Here is a 23,360-nt window from a genome sequence, read left to right as displayed (position 1 = left end):
TTGGAGGAAATAGCAAGGTAAAAGGCAAGTTTAGTCTGTGGTTTAGATGGTCTATGATATTCTCAACGTGCAGAAGTCTCAGAGCGTCTCAACATTTTCTCAGAAGGAAGCTCTGGTTTCTTTTAAGCAGTCCTAATTTTGTTCATTTTCCTCCAAAAATAAACACTGAAATTTGTACATGAACCAAGAAAATATAATTTTGGAAAGCAGCAAAATATAATTGAAATGCTTGACTTATTAAAAAAAAGACAGTTTTAATCTTTAGTTGCTCAAAATAATCTTAAATTAACATAAAATACTGTAATTTTCAATACAGTATTTGTTGGTCTCCCGTTTTAAATTGAAAAACATATTCTCATCGAGCAATCAAATTTTGAATTTGTGTAGAGACATGTTGGTAAAGGTATTAACTAATCAAGACTAATTCCACATAATACAGTCCTTTCCTCAATAATTTATTTTAATGTCCTTAGCCTCTTGTTCACCACATTCTTCTGTCGAATATCATTCCATATTTTTCTTATTCACTCTTTCTCAGAATACTTTTCCAATTGATGAATAGTTCAGAACAAAGTGCAAAAATATTTTGCTCATGTTCATTATTCATACAGCACAGCTACTTCTTAGAACATCTTACATCATGTCTTACATTTTTAAAGGAACGCAATGTTTCTGAACCGATTTTGCTGGGAGTGATGTCACTTCAACCACATTGAGAGAACACAGATCCACAGAATGCTGTAAAATGGGCTACATGGGGTCAGAACATACGAAACAGACACAGGAGTGTTCCATTTGTCCCCTGCCTCCATTCTTAACCATTCAACGAGATCATAGTTGATTCTCTGCTCAACCTTGCTGCAAAATCCTCACAACCAGCGACCTCTCCGGTCTTCAAATAGCTCTCAATCCCGGTAAGAAATATGAACAACTGAATATTCACAACATGCTGCTGTAGAGAATTCCAAAACCTCTCTACCCGGAGTGAAAACAATTTCTTCTGCCCTCAATTCTGAACAACCAACTTTTATCCTGGGGTTATGACCTTTCAAGCTTCCCCCTGAGAACTGATCAAGGGAAACAACATCAGTATTTCAAGATCATCTCTGACCCCTCTCACCCTGGTCACAAACTCTTTGAATCACTTCCCTCTGGAAGGCGACTCCGGTCTGTCAAAGCTGCCACACCCAGATATAAAAACAGCTTTTTACCACGAGTAGTAGCTCTACTCAATAACAAAAAATCTGTAGCCTCCTTTTGCTCTGGTATTTTATTTAAATCACATGTTTAATCAATAATGTTCTATTATTAATGTTTAATATTTTATGTGTCATTCCTAACTGTCACTGTATGTCATGTTGTCACTTGCGAGCAGAGCACCAAGGCAAATTCCTTGTATGTGAATACTTGGCGAATAAACATTCATATTTGTGATTCATTTTAGGAAAAAAATGTATAATTCAGTGTTAACATCAGATTTCAAGTTGGACACCTCACATCTTGAGGAAATGCGATTCCTCCTAATGGATAAATCAGACCAATTCATAACGAGTTGGTCTCCATTTGTCGTCTTTTTGGAATCATATGGTGCAACACAATTGTAAAAGCTAACTGTTTCAGGACTGGACGAGGGATGGTCAAGATAATAAAACAATGATCTCCTTACTTCTTTTCTTTATATCTTATTCTCTTTTTCCTATTTTCTTTTCTTCAACTTTCTTCATTCATTCTTCTTTTTTCTTTTTCTTCACACACCATATATCTCATGTCTTTCTATCTTTTACTATCTAATTTATTTTTCTTATTCTTATTCTTCTTCATTATAACAAATAAAAATAAGAAGCTGTACATAAAATGTATTATGAAAATATATATTAGGCACTTTGGTGCCATATGATTGTACTTACTTCTAAAAAAATAAAACATTTAAAAAAAAAACTAAAAAAACCCCATCAGATTTCAAGAGTTCAAGGAATTTCAGCTTATTCTATCTATATTTCCCTCATTGGACATGTTTCTCATCTCATGAACCAGCTAAGTGTAAATTGCATTCTGAGATAAGGAGATTAAAACTGTATTACCATACTTTCTCACCCTTGTAATAAAAAATAGTATTCTTGTTTTCCTCTCAATTGGTTGCTGTACCTGCATGGTCACATTTTGTGATTTAGAGGGGAAAATATCCAAATCTCACTGAACACCAATATTCCACCTTTGAAATCCATTTAGGACAACAATCTGCTTGCCATAGTGAGAAACACCACATCAGTCAGCAGTAGATAGAGGAACAGAAGTGTCGACAGATTATGGAAAGATGGAAAAGCAACAGGGTTGTCATGGGGGTGATTTAAACTTCCAGTATTGACTGGGACTTCCTTAGTTCAAAAGGCTTAGATGGGGCAGAATTCGTAGATGGTTTCTTGAAACAATCTGTGGTTAATTCAAGTGGTTCAAGGAGGGACCATACTGGACCTTGTATTAAGAAACGGGTCAGCTGACTAATATTTTTAATGGAAGAGCATTTTGTGAACAGTTATCACAGCTCCATAAGTTTTAAGATGGCCATGAATAAGGATAAGTCTAGACCCTGGGGGAAAATACTAAATTTGTGTAAGACAGAAAACAGCATTGCTAGTTAGGAGCTAAGGTTGAGCGCTGATATTGGGTAAGTCTACACCAGACATGTAGAAGCCATTTAAAGGCCCGCAGATCGGAGTTCCAGACGGGTGTATCTCAGTAGGGAGAAGGGAGAAGGATGGCAAGGTAAGGCTTGATGCCTGGGAAGGTTGTAAAGTTGATCATAAATAAAAAGAGGCATAAGTACGGTTTAAGAAGATGAAACCAGATAAGGCCTTTGAGGAATATAAAGCAAGCAGGAAATAACTTGTACACGGAATTATAAGGACCATAAGGGCCCATGAACTGTCATTGAGAGGTTGGAATAAAGTCAGATTTAAGAAAATCTCAAGGCTTTTTATATGCAAATTATAAACAGAGGATAACTAAGTAGGCAGGACGGCTCAAAGATAAAGGAGGGAATTTATGCTTGGTGGCAGAGGTTATCAGCAAGGCACTAAACTAGGGCTTTGCAAGTGTATTCACCAAGGAGAAGGACATGAAGGATAGTGAAAACAGTGCAAGGTATCTTACAATTCTATGACATTTTGAGATCATGAAGGAGGTGGTGTCGATCTCGTGAAAACATTAAGGTGGATAAATCTCATGGTCTAATAGGATTTATCTCAGATTATTGAGAGAGATAAGAGAGACGATTGCACGAACCTTACATCCGTGGCCACCAAGAAATAGAGAGATGATTTTGCATCAAGATTATGCTTACATTTACTTACATTTGAAAGAGAACAGCATAATCAGGGACAGTCAGCATAAGTTTGTCCAGTGCAGATCATGTCTTACTAACTTAAATGAGTTATTTGACGTGATGTCAAATGCAATTGTTGAGGGTGGGGCAGTGGATGTTGTCGTCATGGGTTTTAGTAAGGTATTTGATAACATCTCTCATGGTATGCTGAACCAGAAGATTAACTTGCATGGGAACCATGGTGACTTGGTGGCCTGGATTCAGAACTGGCTTACCCACAAAAGAGTGGGTAAGTGGGTGTTACTCTGGCTGGAGGTCTGTGACCAGTTGTGTTCCACATGTATCTGAGCTGCTATTAAGTGATATGAATGAATGATTTGAATATATATGTATGCGGGCTGATTAGTACATTTGCAGATTACATCACAATTGGTGGAGCTGCATACAGTGGGAAAAGCCGTCAAAAGATACAGTTGGAGATAGATCAGTTACAGATGAGAGTGAAGAAATGGGAGATGGAGAGCAACTGTGAGGTGTTGCACTTTGGATGGTTGAATGTAAAGGAAAATTGTACAATTATTGGTCAGACCCCTAACAACATTGATGGTCAGAGAGATCTTGGGGTCCAAACCCATTGGCTCCCCAAAGTAACAATAGAAGTAGAGAGAGTGGTAAGGAAGGCTTATGGTATGATTTCCCTCATCAGCCTAGGCATTGAGTATAAAAGTATATGTTGCGGCTTTAAAAAACTTCGGTTAGACCACATTTAAGTACTGTGTGTAATTCTGTGGGGTAGGGGAGGTGGGGGAGGGAGGGTGGGGAAGGGGGTGTGGGGGAGGGGGGTGTGGGTGTATGAAGGAGGGGGGGTGTGGTGTAGGAGAGTGTGGGGGGGTGTGGGGAGGGGGGGGTGGGGGGAATGGGGAGGGCGTGTGTGTGGGGGAAGATAATGGGGGAGATTGGGGGTGGGGGAGGGGGGTGGGGGAGGGGGGTTGGGGAGGGGTAGTGTGAGGGAGGGGTGGCTGGGGTGAGGGAGGGCTGTGGGGGAGTGGGAACTTTCAAAACCTTCATAACTTTTGTACTATTTCACTGATCGGAACAAAACTTATTTGACGCAGCAGAGGAGAATGGTGAGTAAGGTGGCGAAAAATCGTAGCGCTATAGGGGATCGTTTTTGCGCAAATTTAATTACAACGCAGACAGGAAGTGGTCAAGATGTGAGTTTTAATAATATATAGATAGATGAGAGGCATAGATAGGGTAGACAGTGAACTATTTCTCTCCCCAGGGCAGAAATAACAAAGACCAGAGGACATAGCTTTAAGATCAGGGAGAGGGGTTTACAGAAGACGCAGGAGGCATGTTTGTTTACACAGAGTGTGGTGGGCTTTTAGATATGCACATAGATATGCTGGGAATGGTGGAGTATGGATCACAAGCAGGATGATGGGATTTGTTTAACTATGTAAAACTATCTGTAAACCTTTGCAACCTCCATACATCCTCCTTGTTTATTTTCCAATCTAGATTTGTAGCATCAGTGAACTTGGATTCATTCTATTTGATCCCCTCACCTAGTCATTGGTGTAGATTGTAGCCTGCTGAGCCCCAAGCCTTGATGCTTGCAGCAACTCACTTGTTAGAATCTGTCAACTCGACAAATGACCTAGTGAATCTCACTGTTTTCTGTCCATTCAAATCTGGATAGTGGCTGATTCAGTTTTGCCTTAACATGTCAAAAGTCAAATAAACCTAATAAAAAAATTGAGATTAATTCTCAAAAACAAATCTAATTACAAAATTCAGAAAGTACAATTCCACTGTAGGATTGACATTGCAAATTAAATTCCTGCTTAGATATGTATTTCAGATACTCATTGTTTCCATATCAGTGAAAAGACTTATGGACAGTAAGATTCAGCTTAAGGTTTTGTGGTGATTTTTTTCAATTTTCAATTCAAAGCAACATGATAAACATGATAGCAATTCAGACACATGGAATATTTGATCTTTTGACCTTATTAAAATTCAATAAACATCGCCCGAATGGCAGTCAATGTACAAAACTTGTGGCTCTCTGATTATTAAATGAAAGGTAAAGTTTCCTCTTTAATCTACAGCCTAGTCTTAAAACTGATTAATTGTAAGAGAACATATAACTGTACATCACAGGAACTGGCCCTTTGGCCCACAACATGTGCCAAACAGAAGGCCAAGTTGAATTAATCTCCTCTGTCAGCACATGATCCATATCATTCCATTCCCTGCATATCCATGGAGCAATTAAAAGCTTTGTGAATGTAACCATCGTATCTGCCTCCACCACCAAAGTATTCACCACGCTCAGTGTAAAAACTTGCCCTGCATTTATCAGGAAAGATCCTTATTTATAAAAACAGGTTTACCATTTGACTGCAAAATGGGAACAGAGGAATCCTACTTTTTTTTAAATATAATGTTTTTGTCTAATGAAACTTGCTCCTTCCATATGTCACATTAAAATAAATATTTTAACCAGTAATTATAGATTAAACTATGTTACAAACAATGCAAATATTAATGATCATTCACACAACAACCATTTTACTATGAGGTGCTCCACACTGTGAACCCTCAGAGGGAGTTTGAAAGCCTTGCTGCAGGTTTTCAGTGAACTTTCCAATCTTCCAATGAAATACTCAGACATTGGATGTTTTCTGCCTGTGCTTAATTGGAAATTTAAATTTAGGTTACAAACATCTTTTCCCAAGTGCTCCACCACTGAGAACTTGATCTTCACCAGAGCCTTGTTTGCCAATGCTTACTTCAAGGTCTTTGTGACTAGTGTTATGGTTATGGAACACCGGATTCTTCGATACACAAATAAAACCTCAAGTGTCTGTAGAGGTACCACTAATGATGCCTCCGAGGGCTTCCTTTTATCAGGATGACAAAGATCGCTGCACTAATGCCAGCATCACTGAAGTTAATGCCACTGATAATTATCTGCAGGGACCAATTCTACTGGACTAAACATTTAGTTGAATGTCAGTGTCCAGTCTATCTAAACAAGCAGTTGTCAGGAATCCTGTGGTGGTCAAAGAAAATGCTTCAATAACACTTTCAAAGTTAATCTCAAGAGAAGATATGTGGACTTTGCAGACTGGGTGCCATATGCTACAGAAGATAGACACAAAAAGCTGGAGTAACTCAGCGGGACAGGCAGCATGTCTGGAGAGAAGGAATGGGTGACGTTTTGGGTTGAGACCCTTCTTCAGCTTCTGTGTGGCCTCAAAGATGCCACAACCTCCATGAAGCAGTGGGTGATTTCAAGGGAAAGCACTCAGCTCTGAAAGCTGAAAGAGATGAAATGGGCAGAAAAGGTAACAGGCAGCTAAACTGTGAGGAAATATCTATGCTTTTGCACCCAGGAGTTGTTATTCCAGAATTAGACTGATTGAACTCACAAACGAATCTACCTGTGATTAATCAAAATCAGACAATGATAATTGGAACCTGCGTGGATTGAAACTGCAATGGTCTTTTTTATGAAATGCTAATTGTTAGTCAAAACAATATTATGAGAAGGAAAAAGCTGCCATGCTGTCAAAGGAAAATGCCTTATTATCTCAGCAAATAATAACTTTCAAAACACTGAAATCTATTTTTTTTTGCTCTCTTGCAAAGTTTGCTTAAAATGATTAAAGTTGAAGTGTATGACAGACATTAAAGAGAAAATCCTTGATATATAGCAAGAGCAAGTTGATTGTTGGGATTTTTCCTCGTCTCCTACCACAATATAGATAAATCATTAAATTTAATTAGCACCCTAAATTAGACTGAAATGTTATCTCATGGTTTGACACTAAACCTTGTTTACACAGATGGACGTTGTGGTGATACTTTGTGTTTGCTCCCTGTAGGGGTGGCTGTGAGGCAAGGCTAGTCCATAGGAAACTTGAAAGCCTACATGGTTTCACACTTTGAAATCCATTCCAAATTCCAACTTAGTATGAAGGTAACTGTTTTCTTATCTGGTGAGGCACTTTTTAATATTTAAATAAATTCAAAATAGGCCACTATCCAAACTGTATGACAGAAATGGCAATATTTGTCTATTGGAAAAAAAAACAGAAGTGATCTGAAGGTGTTTCAGTCGACTATCTGTCCAGTCATAAATTTTTCAGTGGGGTGTAGTTCATTGGTTGTCACCAGACCAAGAGGAGCATTTATTTCTCTGCCAAAAGATGGTAACATTGAACTAAGTAGGCAGTAAATAAAAGTAAAATTAACTATGCATTTTAGGTACGGAGTAAACTAACATGCATATAAATGAATAAGGAGCAATGTAGTTACAATACACAGAGCACTGTTAAAACTGTTAAGAGACATATCTGAAAAACCTTTTCTCATCAGGATTGATTTTGATTCCTGACTCATGCCAAATCATAAGAACATCAAAAAATAGGAGCAGGTGCAGGTCGAAAGGTTCTTGAGCAGATCAGATCTTTAACTTCACTCACACTCCATCTCCTATCTTTAAGCCCACGTATATCCTTATCCATAATTAGTCCTTCCTTAATAAACCATGAATATGTATTAAAAAAATAGGAATATAGGATTCTCCCCTGCGAATGCGAAGCATACTTGATATTTGAAGAAAAATTGAATACTCCACTGTACAATTTACAGTATTTTTAATCAACAAATCATTGAAAAGATTTATTCAATGAAGTGGACCTATTTTTGGGCAAAGCCTTATTCTAAATGCCAAACAGCACATGTGCTTCCATTTCTAGCATCTGCAATAGTTCTCTTTTTGATTCATATGTAGTCATCAAAAGTTATCAAATAGCAGATAAGCAAGAAAATCTAGTGTTGGATCTATTCTGGTAAGTACATGTGCTTCCATTTCCAACAAATATTTGAAAGTCATAATTTACATTCCCTTTTGACTATTTCCCATAAATATATATAGCTATAAAAACAGAAACTAGTTATGATTTAGCTAAAGACATGAAACGTGTTTTAAGACTTTTCATGATAAAATATATATATATATTGAATCACAAACGACAGGAAATAGAGACAGATAAAAACAGCTGAACATACACAAAATCATGTATGTGGCACTGTGACTGAAGTAATGAAGACCGTGTGAAATTCCCAAAGAAATTACAATTTTCTGAATAGAAAATGTCCAGCAATTTCTGCTTAGGTTTCAATTTCTAGCATCTGCAAAAGTTCCTTCATATAATTTCAAATGATTCTGGTTCTCCTATTTATACAACTTAGGCTAACTTCAATTTCATTACTTGAACAATCTTACACTAACTTATTTTAACATTTAATTTCTTCTGCCTTCTTTCTCACCAGAGGCTTTTCTTCTTCTTCCCCACTACTCAGTATCGTAAAACTTTCCAGTTTCTATGGAATGCCATAAGTATGAAATACTGCTTCATTTTCTTTCTCCTTAGATACTCAAATAAACAGCCATGCATTTCCGCCAATGCCCACACTCACAAAGCTATAAACTGGATCACAATGCATCAATTTTTTTGGCATTAATCACATAAAATTCAATCTTACCCAGAGTAGATTGGCCGATAATCAAAACTGCATCAAAAGCAAAAAATCAGACTGGGTATTTCTGTGCATGAACCATATTTATTGTACCTGATCTTTTTCTGGTATTGGCCACTGTTGCACACCAGATTATGTTATTACCAATGCAAGTGAGAGCTTAAAATTCCACATTATGACCATTGCAGTTTCAGTACATTGAAATTTTAAAAAACTGTGTTAATTTGATGTTCTCGGTATTGAAACGCACACTTTTCAATGAGACTGACAGACATTAATGAATAGCTTATAGAGATGACTGGAAGTTGCTCAGATACTTTCAAAATCCATTACTCTCCAAACTGATAGGAATATATTCTCCATTATTTAGTGGCTGAGATACTCATTATATGGGTGCCTCAGTGGTAACATAATCAACAGTCCATCATGGTAGGTGCTGTTACAGTTGGCACTGGAGAGTTCACAAACTACAATTAGGTACGCCAGTTGTTGTCACATCAGGCCTTTGAATAATTCAACCATAACTTCTTCCCTTCTTTCTTCCAACATTTTGATTCAATAACTAATATTCCATGATACTTTTTGATTATCTTTTACATCTGTACATATGACATTTAAAGAGCTGGGTACAAAACCCGCTAACATCCATTGTAAATCGAACTTCATTTAAATATACGGTTAGGGTTTTCCAACTTGCATCAACATTGAAAACAACACAGATCGTCTCCTTGCCCATCCTCCCAATGAGTAGCTGAATATCCATATCTCAGTTTGGATGTACTGTGAGCTCAGCCAGAACAATAATTCCCACCATTTCTGAAACAAGATAAATGTGTTTTGCGAGCATTTATATTTGAATACTAATTTGTTCTTTAATCGTACAAAGACCACACTGGCCGTTTAGAAACCAAAACACTCATGCTGTGAAAAAAGCATGCAGTGTGGAATCAGAAGTTTTGTTATCAGCCACCAATCTTGAACCCTGACTCACACAAGCACAAGAACATAGCTGAAAAAAATACTGACTTAATAAAAGGTGTAAATATTTAAAAACCATTATAATACCTCTGTGTGAATCCAGAACTGATACAATAGGTTAAACTGGAGATGTACAGCATACACTGAGGGAGGTATGAAGAGAGCCATTGGAAGATTGAAGATCTGGAAACAAGCAAACATTGTCAAAAGTCAATCAAAGTTTAAAAAAATAGTTAATCGCTCACACAGATTTAACTCAAGCTGTTATAAGATCAAATCTGTGTTCAGTTTTACCATAAAGCAAACCCAGCAAATCAGCAGGAGCATTTCTTAGCAATTCAGAATGAGCCTGGGGAAGTGATAGTGGCTGGCTGTGCATGAAATATTGTGTTCCATTAAAATTACCATTCGATTTATGTAGCTCATGGTGAGTGAAGTAATTTAATTTAGCTAACTGTAGATTCTTCTCTTGTTTTACCTCTCTCGGTTTCTTGGACCAGAGTACTGCAACTAATAAAGCAGCTCTCACACCATTAGAGGCCTGGGTTCAATATTAATCTTAGATATTGTCTGTGTGGAGTTTGCAGGTTCTCCTGGTTTCCTCCAGGTGATCCGGTTTCCTGTCACATCTCAAAAACATGTGATGTAGATTGGTGGGTTAATTGGCCACTGTAACTGGCTCCTTGTGAGTAGTGAAAGGATATTGAGAGGATAATAAATGTATTAACACAAGGTTAGTTGAAGAAGGTGACTGATGGTTGAAGGGCCTGTCTCGAAACTGCATCTCCCCATGAAACTATTATTAGCTCAGATGGTGAAAGTCATTGGAATAAAAATAGAAAACGTTGGAAATAGGCAGTATCCCAGAGAGAAAAGCAGAGCCAACGTTTCAGATTAATGGCTTTTTATCAGAACACTTTGATGGCATTGGAATGTTCATGCTGCAGTCATTTCAAAGTGCGAGAGGAATTCCAGGGTAAATGATTACAACTCATGCCCTCTTATCTTGTGCTGCAAAAGGAGGTGATCTTTCTCTTGCACGAGGCCTGTCCAGTCTTCGGCCATTCAGAGTTTGGCTACGCGCAAGCAGTATGATGAGGTCATACAATATTATCAAGGCTACCTCATTGAGTCTAGAATGATGGCAATGAATACTGTCAGTGTGTCTCCTATAGTCAGGCTTTCTTGCAGCATGATGGTAACAAAATGGGAGCAATTATTGTGAACTGATGCAGATGGTTCAACGTCCTTTTAAATAGACAATTACTAAAGAGGCTGGGTGTTCTCAGGAATTTAACAGTTGTGCAGAGTGCAATAACACTATCAGAAGTATGGCCAGTGATCTGAGGTCTTTAGAAATGTGAGCATGATCTCAAGGTAGTGAAAACATTGCAAAATGCCAAACAGCAAAAGGGAAGTGCACATTTCATGCCTTGAGTTTGAGAAATATTAGCCATTCACGGCTGATATGCCAAAGTCACATATCAGTCACAAAAAAAGGTTACACTTGGGAGAAATGTCAAGATGGATATATCTGCTTGACTTACTGCACAGCTCCAGTATTATGTTCCATTCAGTCTTTGTAAGAGCAATGGGAACTGAACGTGGCTGTGAAAGTACAATTAAAGGTCTGTAATTGTGCAGGTTGAAAAGCTAAATGGGTTGTTGTGTTGGAGGCCTCAATTTCAGAAGTAGCCGTGGGGATATTTTATGATAAAAAAAGCTGAAGATTTTTGTGCAGCTGATGCCCAAGTATTTGACAGAATCACGAGGAGATGATTAATTACCATTCTGATCTTGCTAAGTAACTCTGCTACTCCATATCCATAAGTATACCTCACTTTAGATATTTTTATGTGAAGGCCATTTGATGAGGAGCTGCAAGGTTTGTAACTGGGAAGAGCTGCTGCCATGAAACCATTCAGCCTCTGAGAATAATTCAAGACGCAACATGCAATATAAGATTTGTAAGGTGCAGCCGGTGAATGCGCAATGAGGGGAAGTATTCATAATTTTACAACCTTTGACAATGATGACTAAATGGACTGAGTCAATTGGACTTTTCTTCTCAAGTAAGTCCTTGTTGGTTTATTCTGGCATTTTTCAGAACTGAATTGGGAGTTACAGCCTGCTGCTTCTGGAAGAAAAACCCCACATCCATCTTATGTTATGCAACTACCTGAAAATCATTATGGTGCAGTGTGGCTGTAATGTAAAACAGGAATCGGTGATCATATCTCACTAAGCAAAGAAAATTTATGTGAGGCTATGATGCCTGAAAGGTGAGAGGAAGCTATGACTGGGTTGAGATGAATTAGTCACGGCAGTTGCCCAGATTCATTCCAAAGGTTTTCTGACAGCCTATCAACGCTGGACATTGAAAAAAAACTCTCTTCCTGTTAGTGAATATTTGTGGTGAGAATGGAAGCCTGAATGATCACATGCATGTGATGTATTGCAGTTTGGGAAGCCTGTAATTGCAGCATTTGTCCATGTGTGTTGTCCATCAACATCTTCTTGTTCATGTGTGCTAATGGAGATATAGATGTCTGGTGAAATCCAGTAGAAATCATGGACAACTATATAAATGCAATGGTGAGCAATAAACCAGTGACAGCCTGATGCAACCCCATCATTGAAATTCTGATTTTGGAGTATATATGGGCAGCATTGGACTTGAGATCATCAAAGATCTCGAACATGCCGAGTTATTGACCATGAACTGGGAAGTGGGACTAATCCTTGTGTATTTTAGGCCTGTATGGCCATATCTCTGTACCATATCTTCTGTGCCATACCTCTGTACGATTCCACAAAACTAGAAAGGTAATGGTGTCGAAACAAGGAAATTCTGATTCTAGTTCACAAAAAACTGACACAAGTGCTGGAGTAACTCAACAGGTCAGGCAGCATGTTCTTCCTGGAGAACATGGATCAGTTGAAGAAGGATCCCAACCTCAAACCATGTTTTCCAGGAATTCTGCCTGACCCGCCGAGTTATTCCAGCACTTTGTGCCTTTTAAGCTAATGCTGTGGATGCATTTGACTTGCACTTCTAAATCACATGCAGTTCAGTTTAGTTTAGTTTATTGGCACATGTACCGAGGTACAGTAAAAAGTTTTAGTTGCGTGCTTGCAAGTTGTTGCAGAATTCATACCAATGATTACAAAACATTTGTTGCAAAATTGCCACAGTTTGATAGAAATTGATGCCATTAGAATGGTTCTTTGGACCATTCACATTGATGAAAAAATAGACAAATTTACAATATTTTATAACATGACATTGGATCAATAAGGTAATTTTGTTTTCCTTTTGCACGTAATTCATAAATGGACTATGGACATAAAATGCCCAAAATAATTATTAATCAAATCTCATTTGAGGAAAATTCTAATAAAATAATATTGAATGGAGGTTATAAGCATACAAAAAGTCTGCAATTGCCTAAACAAAATTTAAAGAACTGAAATGCTATGGAAATTTTTGTTTGCATATTTATATCAATTGCCATATAATATTTTTGATACTTATGACGGGGCCATTTCCTAATTTTGATCCCCTGATGTCAATAATTAGTTATATCATGTTGTCATGTTAAACAAAGGAAGATATAAATCCTTTCAGTCTGCCAGAATAATATTCTTCAACTCCATCTTCATGAATTACCAGTAAGATTGTTTCCATTTACTATGCAAGCCATTTTCTAACATTGCTAGCTCCAATCTAAGTATATTTTCCATTTACCAAACTTAACAAGAAAAGTTAACTCAGTATAAAGTGGCAAATAATGTCCACCTCTATTTCACTGAAGTGAATGAACTGAAAAACAAATCATTACTGCCATCAGTCTGTACTGAACTGTGGAAATGTGTTTCACAACAAGTGCTTTGCTGGCATTCATTTAAATTCTTCATCTATTTTGCATGAAATTTCAATAAGATGGAGAAGATTTTAAAGTATCTAACTCCATCAACGTTTTTTTAAAAATCATTTTCCTATTGAACTATAAAATTAAGATATACATTTACTTAAATAGTAGAATGAATAATAAAAAAAAACTTAATTGATATGAAAGTAGGAATTATCCAGGGATAAAATATCAACCATAGTTTTGGGGTCTCTATAAGGCAATTCCCAAAATGTGCCCCTTGGTGTCTAAACTTTCCATCAGCGATGTAATTCGGTAAATTGGTCCGAAAATGTTTAAAAAAAATAAATGTGCTTTTGTAGGCTGTGATAGTTGATATAAGTGGCCCTTGTGGCTAAGGGGATCAGAGGGTATGGAGAGAAGGCAGGTACGGGATACTGAGTTGGATGATCAGCCATGATCATATTGAATGGCGGTGCAGGCTCGAAGGGCCGAATGGCCTACTCCTGCACCTAATTTCTATGTTTCTATGTTTCTATGTTTCTAAATGCCTGTCTGATTTGAAATTCTGAACAAGTACTTTCCCCAATTGCAATCCTGTCATCATAAAATGTTCTTGGGTAGAATCCAATGAGAAAAATAAAACTGTTCTCAGTTTTATGATGACCATCAGTGTGATATCGATGAATACCTTGGGAAAAACTGAATTGCTGAATAGAATGAGCAAAGGAAAACACAAACTAATAAGGAAACAATGAAAGTGAAATGCAAAATGAACAAAGTGTTTCCATTTCTAAAGATGAGATTTTAGAAGTGGTCCTTATATTTTTGTTCATTGTGCTAGTAATTCCTTTCAATTTTTAAAAATAGTGTACGTGAATTTAGTTAAGGTAAAATATGGTAACATAAGTGACATAGAGGAAGGCACCCTTCTGCACACTCCGCTGTTAGGCAGAGGGGTGGTTGAATCTGAGGGGAGTTGTAGAGATTGCAGGCAAAATTAAAATTGGGATTAATGTAAGATTAGTGTAAATGGGTGGTTGATTGTCAGACCCTTAGCGGGTTGAAGGGTTTGCTTCCATGCTGCATCTCTCTATGACTGCATGGGGTGTTTGCACAAAAATGTTCAGTTGTGTTTACGGTTTATACAAATAACTATGAGTGAGTAGGCCCCTCTCGGTCATGACTGACCATGGGTGATGCATCCTGGTCGGATGCAAGCCTGGGCGATGTCATGTAACCATATAACCATATAACAATTACAGCACGGAAACAGGCCATCTCGGCCCTACAAGTCCGTGCCGAACACTTTTTTTCCCCTAGTCCCATCTACCTGCACTCAGACCATAACCCTCCATTCCTTTCCCATCCATATACCTATCCAATTTATTTTTAAATGTTAAAATCGAACCTGCCTCCACCACTTCCACTGGAAGCTCATTCCACACAGCTACCACTCTCTGAGTAAAGAAGTTCCCCCTCATGTTACCCCTAAACTTCTGTCCCTTAATTCTCAAGTCACGTCCTCTTGTTTGAATCTTCCCTATTCTCAATGGGAAAAGCTTATCCACGTCAACTCTGTCTATCCCTCTCATCATTTTAAAGACCTCTATCAAGTCCCCCCCTTAACCTTCTGCGCTCCAAAGAATAAAGACCTAACTTATTCAACCTTTCTCTGTAACTTAGTTGCTGAAACCCAGGCAACATTCCAGTAAATCTCCTCTGTACTCTCTCTATTTTGTTGACATCCTTCCTATAATTGGGTGACCAAAATTGTACACCATACTCCAGAATTGGTCTCACCAAACCCTTGTACAATTTTAACATTACATCCCAACTTCTATACTCAATGCTCTGATTTATAAAGGCTAGCACACCAAAAGCTTTCTTTACCACCCTCTCTACATGAGATTCCACCTTCAGGGAACTATGCACAGTTATTCCTAGATCCCTCTGTTCAACTGCATTCCTCAATTCGCTACCATTTACCATGTACGTCCTATTTTGATTTGTCCTGCCAAGATGTAGCACCTCACACTTATCAGCATTAAACTCCATCTGCCATCTTTCAGCCAATTTCTTCCAAATGGCCTAAATCTCTCTGTAGACTTTGGAAATCTACTTCATTATCCTGGGTGGAGGACAGGCTGTTGCCCATGCAGCACACCCCCCCTCTTCATGTCGCTGATTGATCCAAAGGAACAGCAGGGCAGTTACAGTTTGGCACGCCATCGCAGGAGCTGCCAGAGCGAGGTTGTAGCCCACGACAAACTGCCTTAGGGGCTCCGACTCCGGATTTTCTTGAGGTTTACATCCTGGAGCCTTTTCTATGACTAGATATGGCCACAAGGCAGTGGAGGTTTTAAATCAGAGTTTTCCCTCTCCAAGATGGACTGCCTTCCCAGGCTGACGAGCCCCATCTGCCGGAGACTCGTGGGGGCGGGAGCGTCTACCTTCCCGTGCAGGTCTTTGGCACCTGCCCACTGCCCAAATAACTATATTTACTATTAATATCTAGAGCCTGAATTACAAAATACACCAATCCATCATTATGGACTTGATATCAATATAAAATATACACTCCGAGTAGGATTAATTGGGATTAGACATTTGTACTCAGTACTATAAATATACAAGTGGCTACAGTTCAAATACCTTTGTATAACAAACACATTTGATAAGCATCGTCGCAGAAAATCCGAGAAGCTGCCTAATTAGATTAACAAGTTCTTTGCACTTTTCAACTAAGCAAACAGGCAACATGTTTCTGTCGTTAACAATGACAGTGGAATTCTAGTGTGACATTTCAGAAATGACATACCCAGGAAAAGTATTTCTGTAATATAGACTGCCGAAGGGCTGTAGACAGGTTGTAATCTTCAGAGCTGTGATGTGCTTGATGTGCTGCCCACATGATATTCACTTCTATAATCAGAAAAAAATGACGAAGTTTCATAAGAGTGTATTGTAGAAATACATATATTGTTTGCATACAATCAATTTAAAGAGAAATTGTCTCAAATTTAAACAGCAAAATCTTCTTGGACTCTTTTGCAGACCTCTTAGAATTTCTTCGCACAAATTACAGCATTGGAACGGGCCTTTCAGCCCACAATGTACGTGCCAAACATGATACCAAATTAAACTAATCTCCTCTGCCTGCATATGATTCATATTCCTCCATTCCCTTGAAATCAAAAAGTTTCTTGAATGCCACTATTCAATCTACCTTCAATACGATACTTGGCACACAACACTCTTGGTGTAAAAAACACTTGTTCCATTCATCTACTTTAAACTTTGCTCCGCACATCTACTTTTAACTTTGCCCCTTAATCGTTCACTTTTGGAACTCATACTGGTTCTTTTTACCATACTCTGGAAAGGCAAGGAAGTCAGTTTTGCTGTGGATTTACACAGCACCTTTAGGAATATGGTATCGCAATTGCTCTTCACCATTGCTCACCTTTCTCCAAATGTGTTCTGTAATGGACAGGAGAATGAGGTGAGCCTAAATCTGCGATTATAAAATAAAAACAGAAAATGCTGGAAAAAGAAACAGGGTTAACGTTTCAGGTCAAAGATCCTTTGTCAGAATGGATAAGCAGACAAAATAAACTTGTTAAATTGCACGAAGGATGGAGGACTGGAATGTCTTTAACGAGGTAAAACCGAAGTGGGCATGGGGATAAACTATTAACATGTTTTTTTTCGTCAATAGGTGAACAGGAATAGTTAGAGAGTGTGATCACAGACAAAATAATGTTAGTTGTGAAATGCAGACCTGGGGCAATGATAAAACAAAACAGGTTTAACCAATATCACGGGACAGTGACTGATATGGATGGAGAATTTAAATTACTTAAAGTTGTCTAGTTTAACGTTGAGTCCAAAATCCCAACTTAGTTGACAAGGACAAGGTGGGACAAAGGGCCCGTTTTCATGCTGTGACTTTACGACACTACTGCCGTGGGACAGATCTCGAACAATTGCGAGATAGACTACAGAAAGGAGATAGAACACTCAGCAAAATAGTGTCAAAACAACAACCGCTCTCAATATCAGCAAGATAGCTAGTTATTGAATTCGGGAAACAAGGTGCTATACACACACACCGCAGTTAGCCTCAAAGGTGTCAAAATGGAGTGGTTGAGCTTCAAGTTCCTAAGTGCCTAATCACCAACAATTTGTCCTGGACCAACCATCATAACACTGTTGTCAAGAAAGCCCACCACACCTCTACTTCCTAAGCAGACTAAGGAAGTACAGCATGTCTCCAACGATTTTGACTAATCTCAAAAGATGTACCACAGAAAGCATTCTCTCAGTATGTATCACACTGAAGATGTGTAAATGTAGTCCAGGCCATCACACAAATTAGCCTCCTCCCTATAGACTCCATTTACACTGCCTCGGGAAAGCAAGCCAATCAAAATCAAGGACCTTTTCACTCGGGTTATTCCATCTTCTCTCCTCTCCCGCCGGGCAGAAGATACAAAAGCTTGAAATTATGTAAAGCTTCGACACCATTTTTATCAGACTACTGAACGACCTTCCCATTAGCTATGGTGTAATCTTGATTCTCAACTTACCTCATTGCAGACCATACACTTTTTGAAAATCTGTGCTTTCTCTATAACTGTAACATTAGACACTGTAACACTCTTTTCGACACTAGTATTTTTTTCATTCCCTTACCTGTACTTGTACTTATGCATAGTATGATTTGACTGAATAGCACGCAAAGTCTTTCCCCATATATCCGTACACATGACAATAATAAAGCGATGTCAACACCAACATCACATACCATCAGGGTGCAATAATATTCTTTGTTCACATGAAGCTCATAGAGTAAACAATATACATGAGCAGAGGTGTGATTGTACTGAAATCTAAAGTTGTGCAAAAAGAAATATTAAAGTATGGAATATCTGAACAGGGTAGAGCTAAGGGTAAGTGTACGTGGTAATGGCTCTGGGTATGGGGCATGAGATAGTTGACAGCAGTGGGGAAGAAATTGTTCTTAGATCTGAATAAGTACTCAAGCTCCTGTACCTTCTTTCGGAAGGTAGAAGAGAGAAAAAGAAATGGTCAGGGTAGGAAGCATCTTTGACAATATTTCCAGCCTTCTTGAAGCAATTCATCATGAAAATGGACTGCATAGAAGGATGCAGTAATGAGCCTGTGATGGACTTGACTGTGTTTACCACTCTCTGCGTGTTCAGGTGGTCAAAAGCAAAGCAGTTGCCATACCATGATGAGATGCATCCCATCAGAATACTTTCTGTAGCGCATCTGTATATGTTCACGAGAGCACCTGGAATGACGAATCTTCACATGTGCCTAAGAAAAAAAATGTGCCAATGTGTTTTTTTAAATCACCGCACCACTGCTGATGATATGCATGCCTAAGAATTTGAAGCTGTGGACCATCCTTACAGCAGGTGTTGATAAGGACAGGGTGTGTGCCTTCAGCCACTAACCAACTCTTTCACCTTGCTGGTGTTAAGGGCTACTTTAGAGAGTCCGCAGAAGTGTCCTGACACAAAACGTCACCTATCTGTTCTCCAGAGATATTGCCTGACTCTCTGAGTTACTGCAGCACTGTGTCTTTTAGGGCTTGGTGTTGTCTTGACACCAAGAGATTAAATTTGTGATTTCTTCCCTGCACTTCATTTCATCATTGTTGTTGATTCAGCCGACTGATTGAATGAAGCCGACTGACTTATTGATTCATTAATAAACTTAAACATCAAATTTGTATTGTACTTAGCCACACATGATGGGTGCACAGACAGAGGAGCAAGACACTGAGTACATTTTGCTGAGGGACAGCAATGTTGAAGGTCAGGGTGAAGGGAAATGTTATGATCAATTTTAACCAACTGAAGTCTATTGGACTGGAAGTCTAAAAGCCTATTGCAGATGTAAGATCCAAGACCCCAGTCCAGAAGTTTAAGATGAGCTTATGCTGTATTATAGTGGTGAAGGCTGAACTGTAGTCAAAGAATAATCTATTTACATACGTGTACTTATTGAGTTTGTCAGGAAGACGGGTACAGATGTGAGCCATTACCATTTTTTCAAAACACTTCAATATGGTCGATGTTAAAGCTACTGTGTGGTGTTCATGAGATGGGTCACTATTTTTCTTGAGGATTGGAATGATAGAAGTTTCCTTGAAACAGATGGGGGCAATGGACCGTCGAACTGAGAAATTGAAGGTGTCAGTGGAGACAGACCCATTTTCAATCAAATCCAGTGTTTGCTCATACACATATTGAAAATTTCACATGACCCCACTATTTTAGGGACTTTCTTTTCATCGTACATTGCAATGTCATTGTTAAAGAACAAAATACTTGTCAGATTATTGTCTCATATTAATATCCAGCACTCCAAGGATTAGGAATGGATTGGTTGTGAAAATTAAAGCGTTCCCAAAGTAACTTTAGAAAAGAATTCTTGATTGGATTTGTGTACTTTCCTCTGAACAATTTATGGACCCTTTTTGCTTCAAAACTGCTGATTTAAGCCTATTAACCTGAAATTATTTGGATTTGAATTATATACCCAAAACAATATTTCCATAAAATCTTCTAAATAGAGTGAAGATGTCATTGTGTGCAATCTAAGCCAGGTTCCATAAAGAAATGTAATGGTAAGAGAAGGAAGATAGGACAGATAGGACTGTGGCTGAAGAGTTAGTGCGAAGGGCAGGGATTCAGGTTTATGGACCATTGTGATCTTTTCTTGGGCAGAAGTGACCTGAACAAGAGGGACAAGTTGCATCTGAAGTGGAGGGGGACCAATATCCTGGAGGGCAGTCAGGGGTTATGGACAGAAGGCAGGAGAATGGGATTTAGGGGGAGAGATGGATCAGCCATGATTGAATGGTGGAGTAGACTTGATGGCCTAATTATGCTCCTATCACTTATGAACCTGTGAAGGGCAGGTTTGCTTGAGCTACTCAGGGGGGTTTAAACTAGATTGGTAGGTGGATAGGATCCTATGCAGAAGTAAGGCAGGTTGGAGGCTGGATGTTGATGTAGAAGTCAGTGGCAGCAAGGTCAGTAGAGAGGACAGACAGGAGCATGGCAGGGAGTAAAGAAAGACAGTCAGATTAAATTCATTTATTTCAAACTAAGGGGCTGACAGGTAATGCAGATGAACTCGGGCGTGGTTAGGTTTGTGCAACTGGGATGTCAAAGCCATTACAGAAACCAGCTAAGGTGCTGACACCATAATATTCCAAGGTACAGTTGCCACAAGCTTTAGAGGTGGGGGTATAAAAAGAAGGGGGGGTTTCTTTAATGATTAACGAAAACATCGCGGCAATAGTCTGAGATGACACACTGATGTTCGTTCAGTGAGGCTCCAAATAAAAAGGCAATGATCACCTTGTTAGGATTGTACCCCGGGTTGCACAATTATGCCAGGGTATTGTAGACAGCTGCAAGACTAGTTAGCGCTGTCATACTTGGGGATTTTATCTTCCCCAATATAGGCTGGGACTGCCATAGTGCCGAGGGCTTATATGGTGTGGAATTTGTCAAGCGTGTTCACAAAACATTTCTCAGGTAAAATGTAGATGGCCCGAAATAAACGGGACCAAATTTGACCTACTTTTAAGGTATTGGGCAGGGCAAGTGAATGAGCCATTTGAGGCCAGCGACCACGTTTATTTTATTTTTTAAATAATTATGGATAAGGACAGGGCTTGTCCACAAGTTCAATTCTAAATCATTGTGCCCACACAACCACATTTATTTGGCGGCACAGTGGCACAGTGGTAGAGACCCGGGTTCGATTCTGACACTCTGGTGCAGTTTGTATGGAGTTTGTGCCTTCTCCCCTGATGAGCGTGGGTTTTCTCTGGGATCTCTGGTTTCCTCCCACACTCCATAGATGTACAGGTGTGTAATAATTGGCTTGGTACAATTATAAATTGTCCCTAGTGTATGTAGAATAGTGTAAGTGTGCGGGGATTGCTGGTTAGCATGGAATCGATGGGCTGAAGGACCTGTTTCCACACTGTATCTTTAAACTAAACAATAGACAATAGACAATAGGTGCAGGAGTAGGCCATTCGGCCCTTCGAGCCAGCACCGCCATTCAATGTGATCATGGCTGATCATCCCCAATCAGTACCCCGTTCCTGCCTTCTCCCCATATCCCCTGACTCCGCTATCTTTAAGAGCCTTATCTAGCTCTCTCTTGAAAGTATCCAGAGAACCTGCTTCCACCGCCCTCTGAGGCAGAGAATTCCACAGACTCACAATTCTCTGTGAGAAAAAGTGTTTCCTCGTCTCCGTTCTAAATGGCTTACCCCTTATTCTTAAACTGTGGCCCCTGGTTCTGGACTCCCCCAACATCGGGAACATGTTTCCTGCCTCTAGCGTGTCCAAACCCTTAACAATCTTATATGTTTCAATAAGATACCCTCTCATCCTTCTAAACTCCAGAGTGTACAAGCCCAGCCGCTCCATTCTCTCAGCAAATTACAATCCCGCCATCCCGGGAATTAACCTTGTAAACCTACGCTGCACTCCCTCAATAGCAAGAATGTCCTTCCGCAAATTAGTGCACACAATACTCCAGGTGTGGTCTCATTAGCGCCCTGTACAACTGCAGAAGGACCTCTTTGCTCCTATACTTGATTCCTCTTGTTATAAAGGCCAACATGCCATTCGCTTTCTTCACTGCCTGCTGTACCTGCATGCTTACTTTCATAGACTGATGAACAAGGACCCCCAGATCCCGTTGTACTTCCCCTTTTCCCAATTTGACGCCATTTAGATAGTAATCTGCCTTCCTGTTTTTGATACCAGTGGATAACCTCACATCTGCAAATTTGCTAATGTTACTTTGAATCCCTTCATCCAAATCATTGATGTATATTGTAAATAGCTGCGGTCCCAGCATCGAGCCTTGCGGTACCCAACTAGTCACTGCCTGTCATTCTGAAAGGGACCCGTTAATCCCTACTCTTTGTTTCCTGTCTGCCAACCAATTTTCTATCCATGTCAGCATTCTACCCCCCAATACCATGTGCTCTAATTTTGCCCACTAATCTCCTATGTGGGACCTTAGCAAATGCTAAAAGTATACTATTACACTAAAAGTATTTTCAACATGGTTCCGTTGACTTCAATTTAACCAGGGTTAAATTGCCTTGCTCATCTTCAATGCAGTTTTGATGTCAAGGGCAACCACTCTTGCTTTGTCTCTAACGTCCTTTATTAGACCAAGGCCATAATGATGTCTGGAACCAAGTGTTCTTGATGAAACTGAAACTGAACATTGGTACACAGGATATTGCTACGTGTTGCTTGATAACATTATTATTCATCTCATCTATCACCTTCCTGATGTGTTAGCAGGTTACTGGGGTGGTAATTGTCCAGATTGGATTTTTTCTTGCGGATGGGACAGATACGGATGATTTTCCACGTTATCTGGCAGACGCAGATGGGCGGGAACAGTCTCCATTAGCATGCCCCTTTCATGCCTGCAAGATTTATTTTTATTTTGTCATGTATAATTACAACATGTTAAACCCTATAGATTGTTATGGTAAGTTACAATTTTAAATCATGCCTGAATTTACACTCACAGGTTCTTTA

The 23,360-nt window shown here is 39.1% G+C and overlaps 1 protein-coding gene across 1 annotated transcript in view; it reads right to left on the bottom strand.

Moving 5' to 3' along the window:
* Positions 1-23,360, bottom strand: part of agmo (alkylglycerol monooxygenase) — a 340,436-nt gene that overhangs the window by 124,054 nt on the left and 193,022 nt on the right. Inside the window, exons 4-5 of the mRNA XM_033045572.1 lie at positions 16,553-16,656; positions 9,947-10,042 (exon numbers count right to left, since the gene is read on the bottom strand). Coding sequence (XP_032901463.1) covers positions 9,947-10,042; positions 16,553-16,656 — 200 coding nt within the window. The remainder of the gene's footprint in view (positions 1-9,946; positions 10,043-16,552; positions 16,657-23,360) is intronic.

The sequence above is a fragment of the Amblyraja radiata genome, chromosome 2 (assembly GCF_010909765.2).
Source record: "Amblyraja radiata isolate CabotCenter1 chromosome 2, sAmbRad1.1.pri, whole genome shotgun sequence".
Taxonomy (NCBI): domain Eukaryota; kingdom Metazoa; phylum Chordata; class Chondrichthyes; order Rajiformes; family Rajidae; genus Amblyraja; species Amblyraja radiata.
This window is presented reverse-complemented; position numbering and strand designations above follow the sequence as displayed.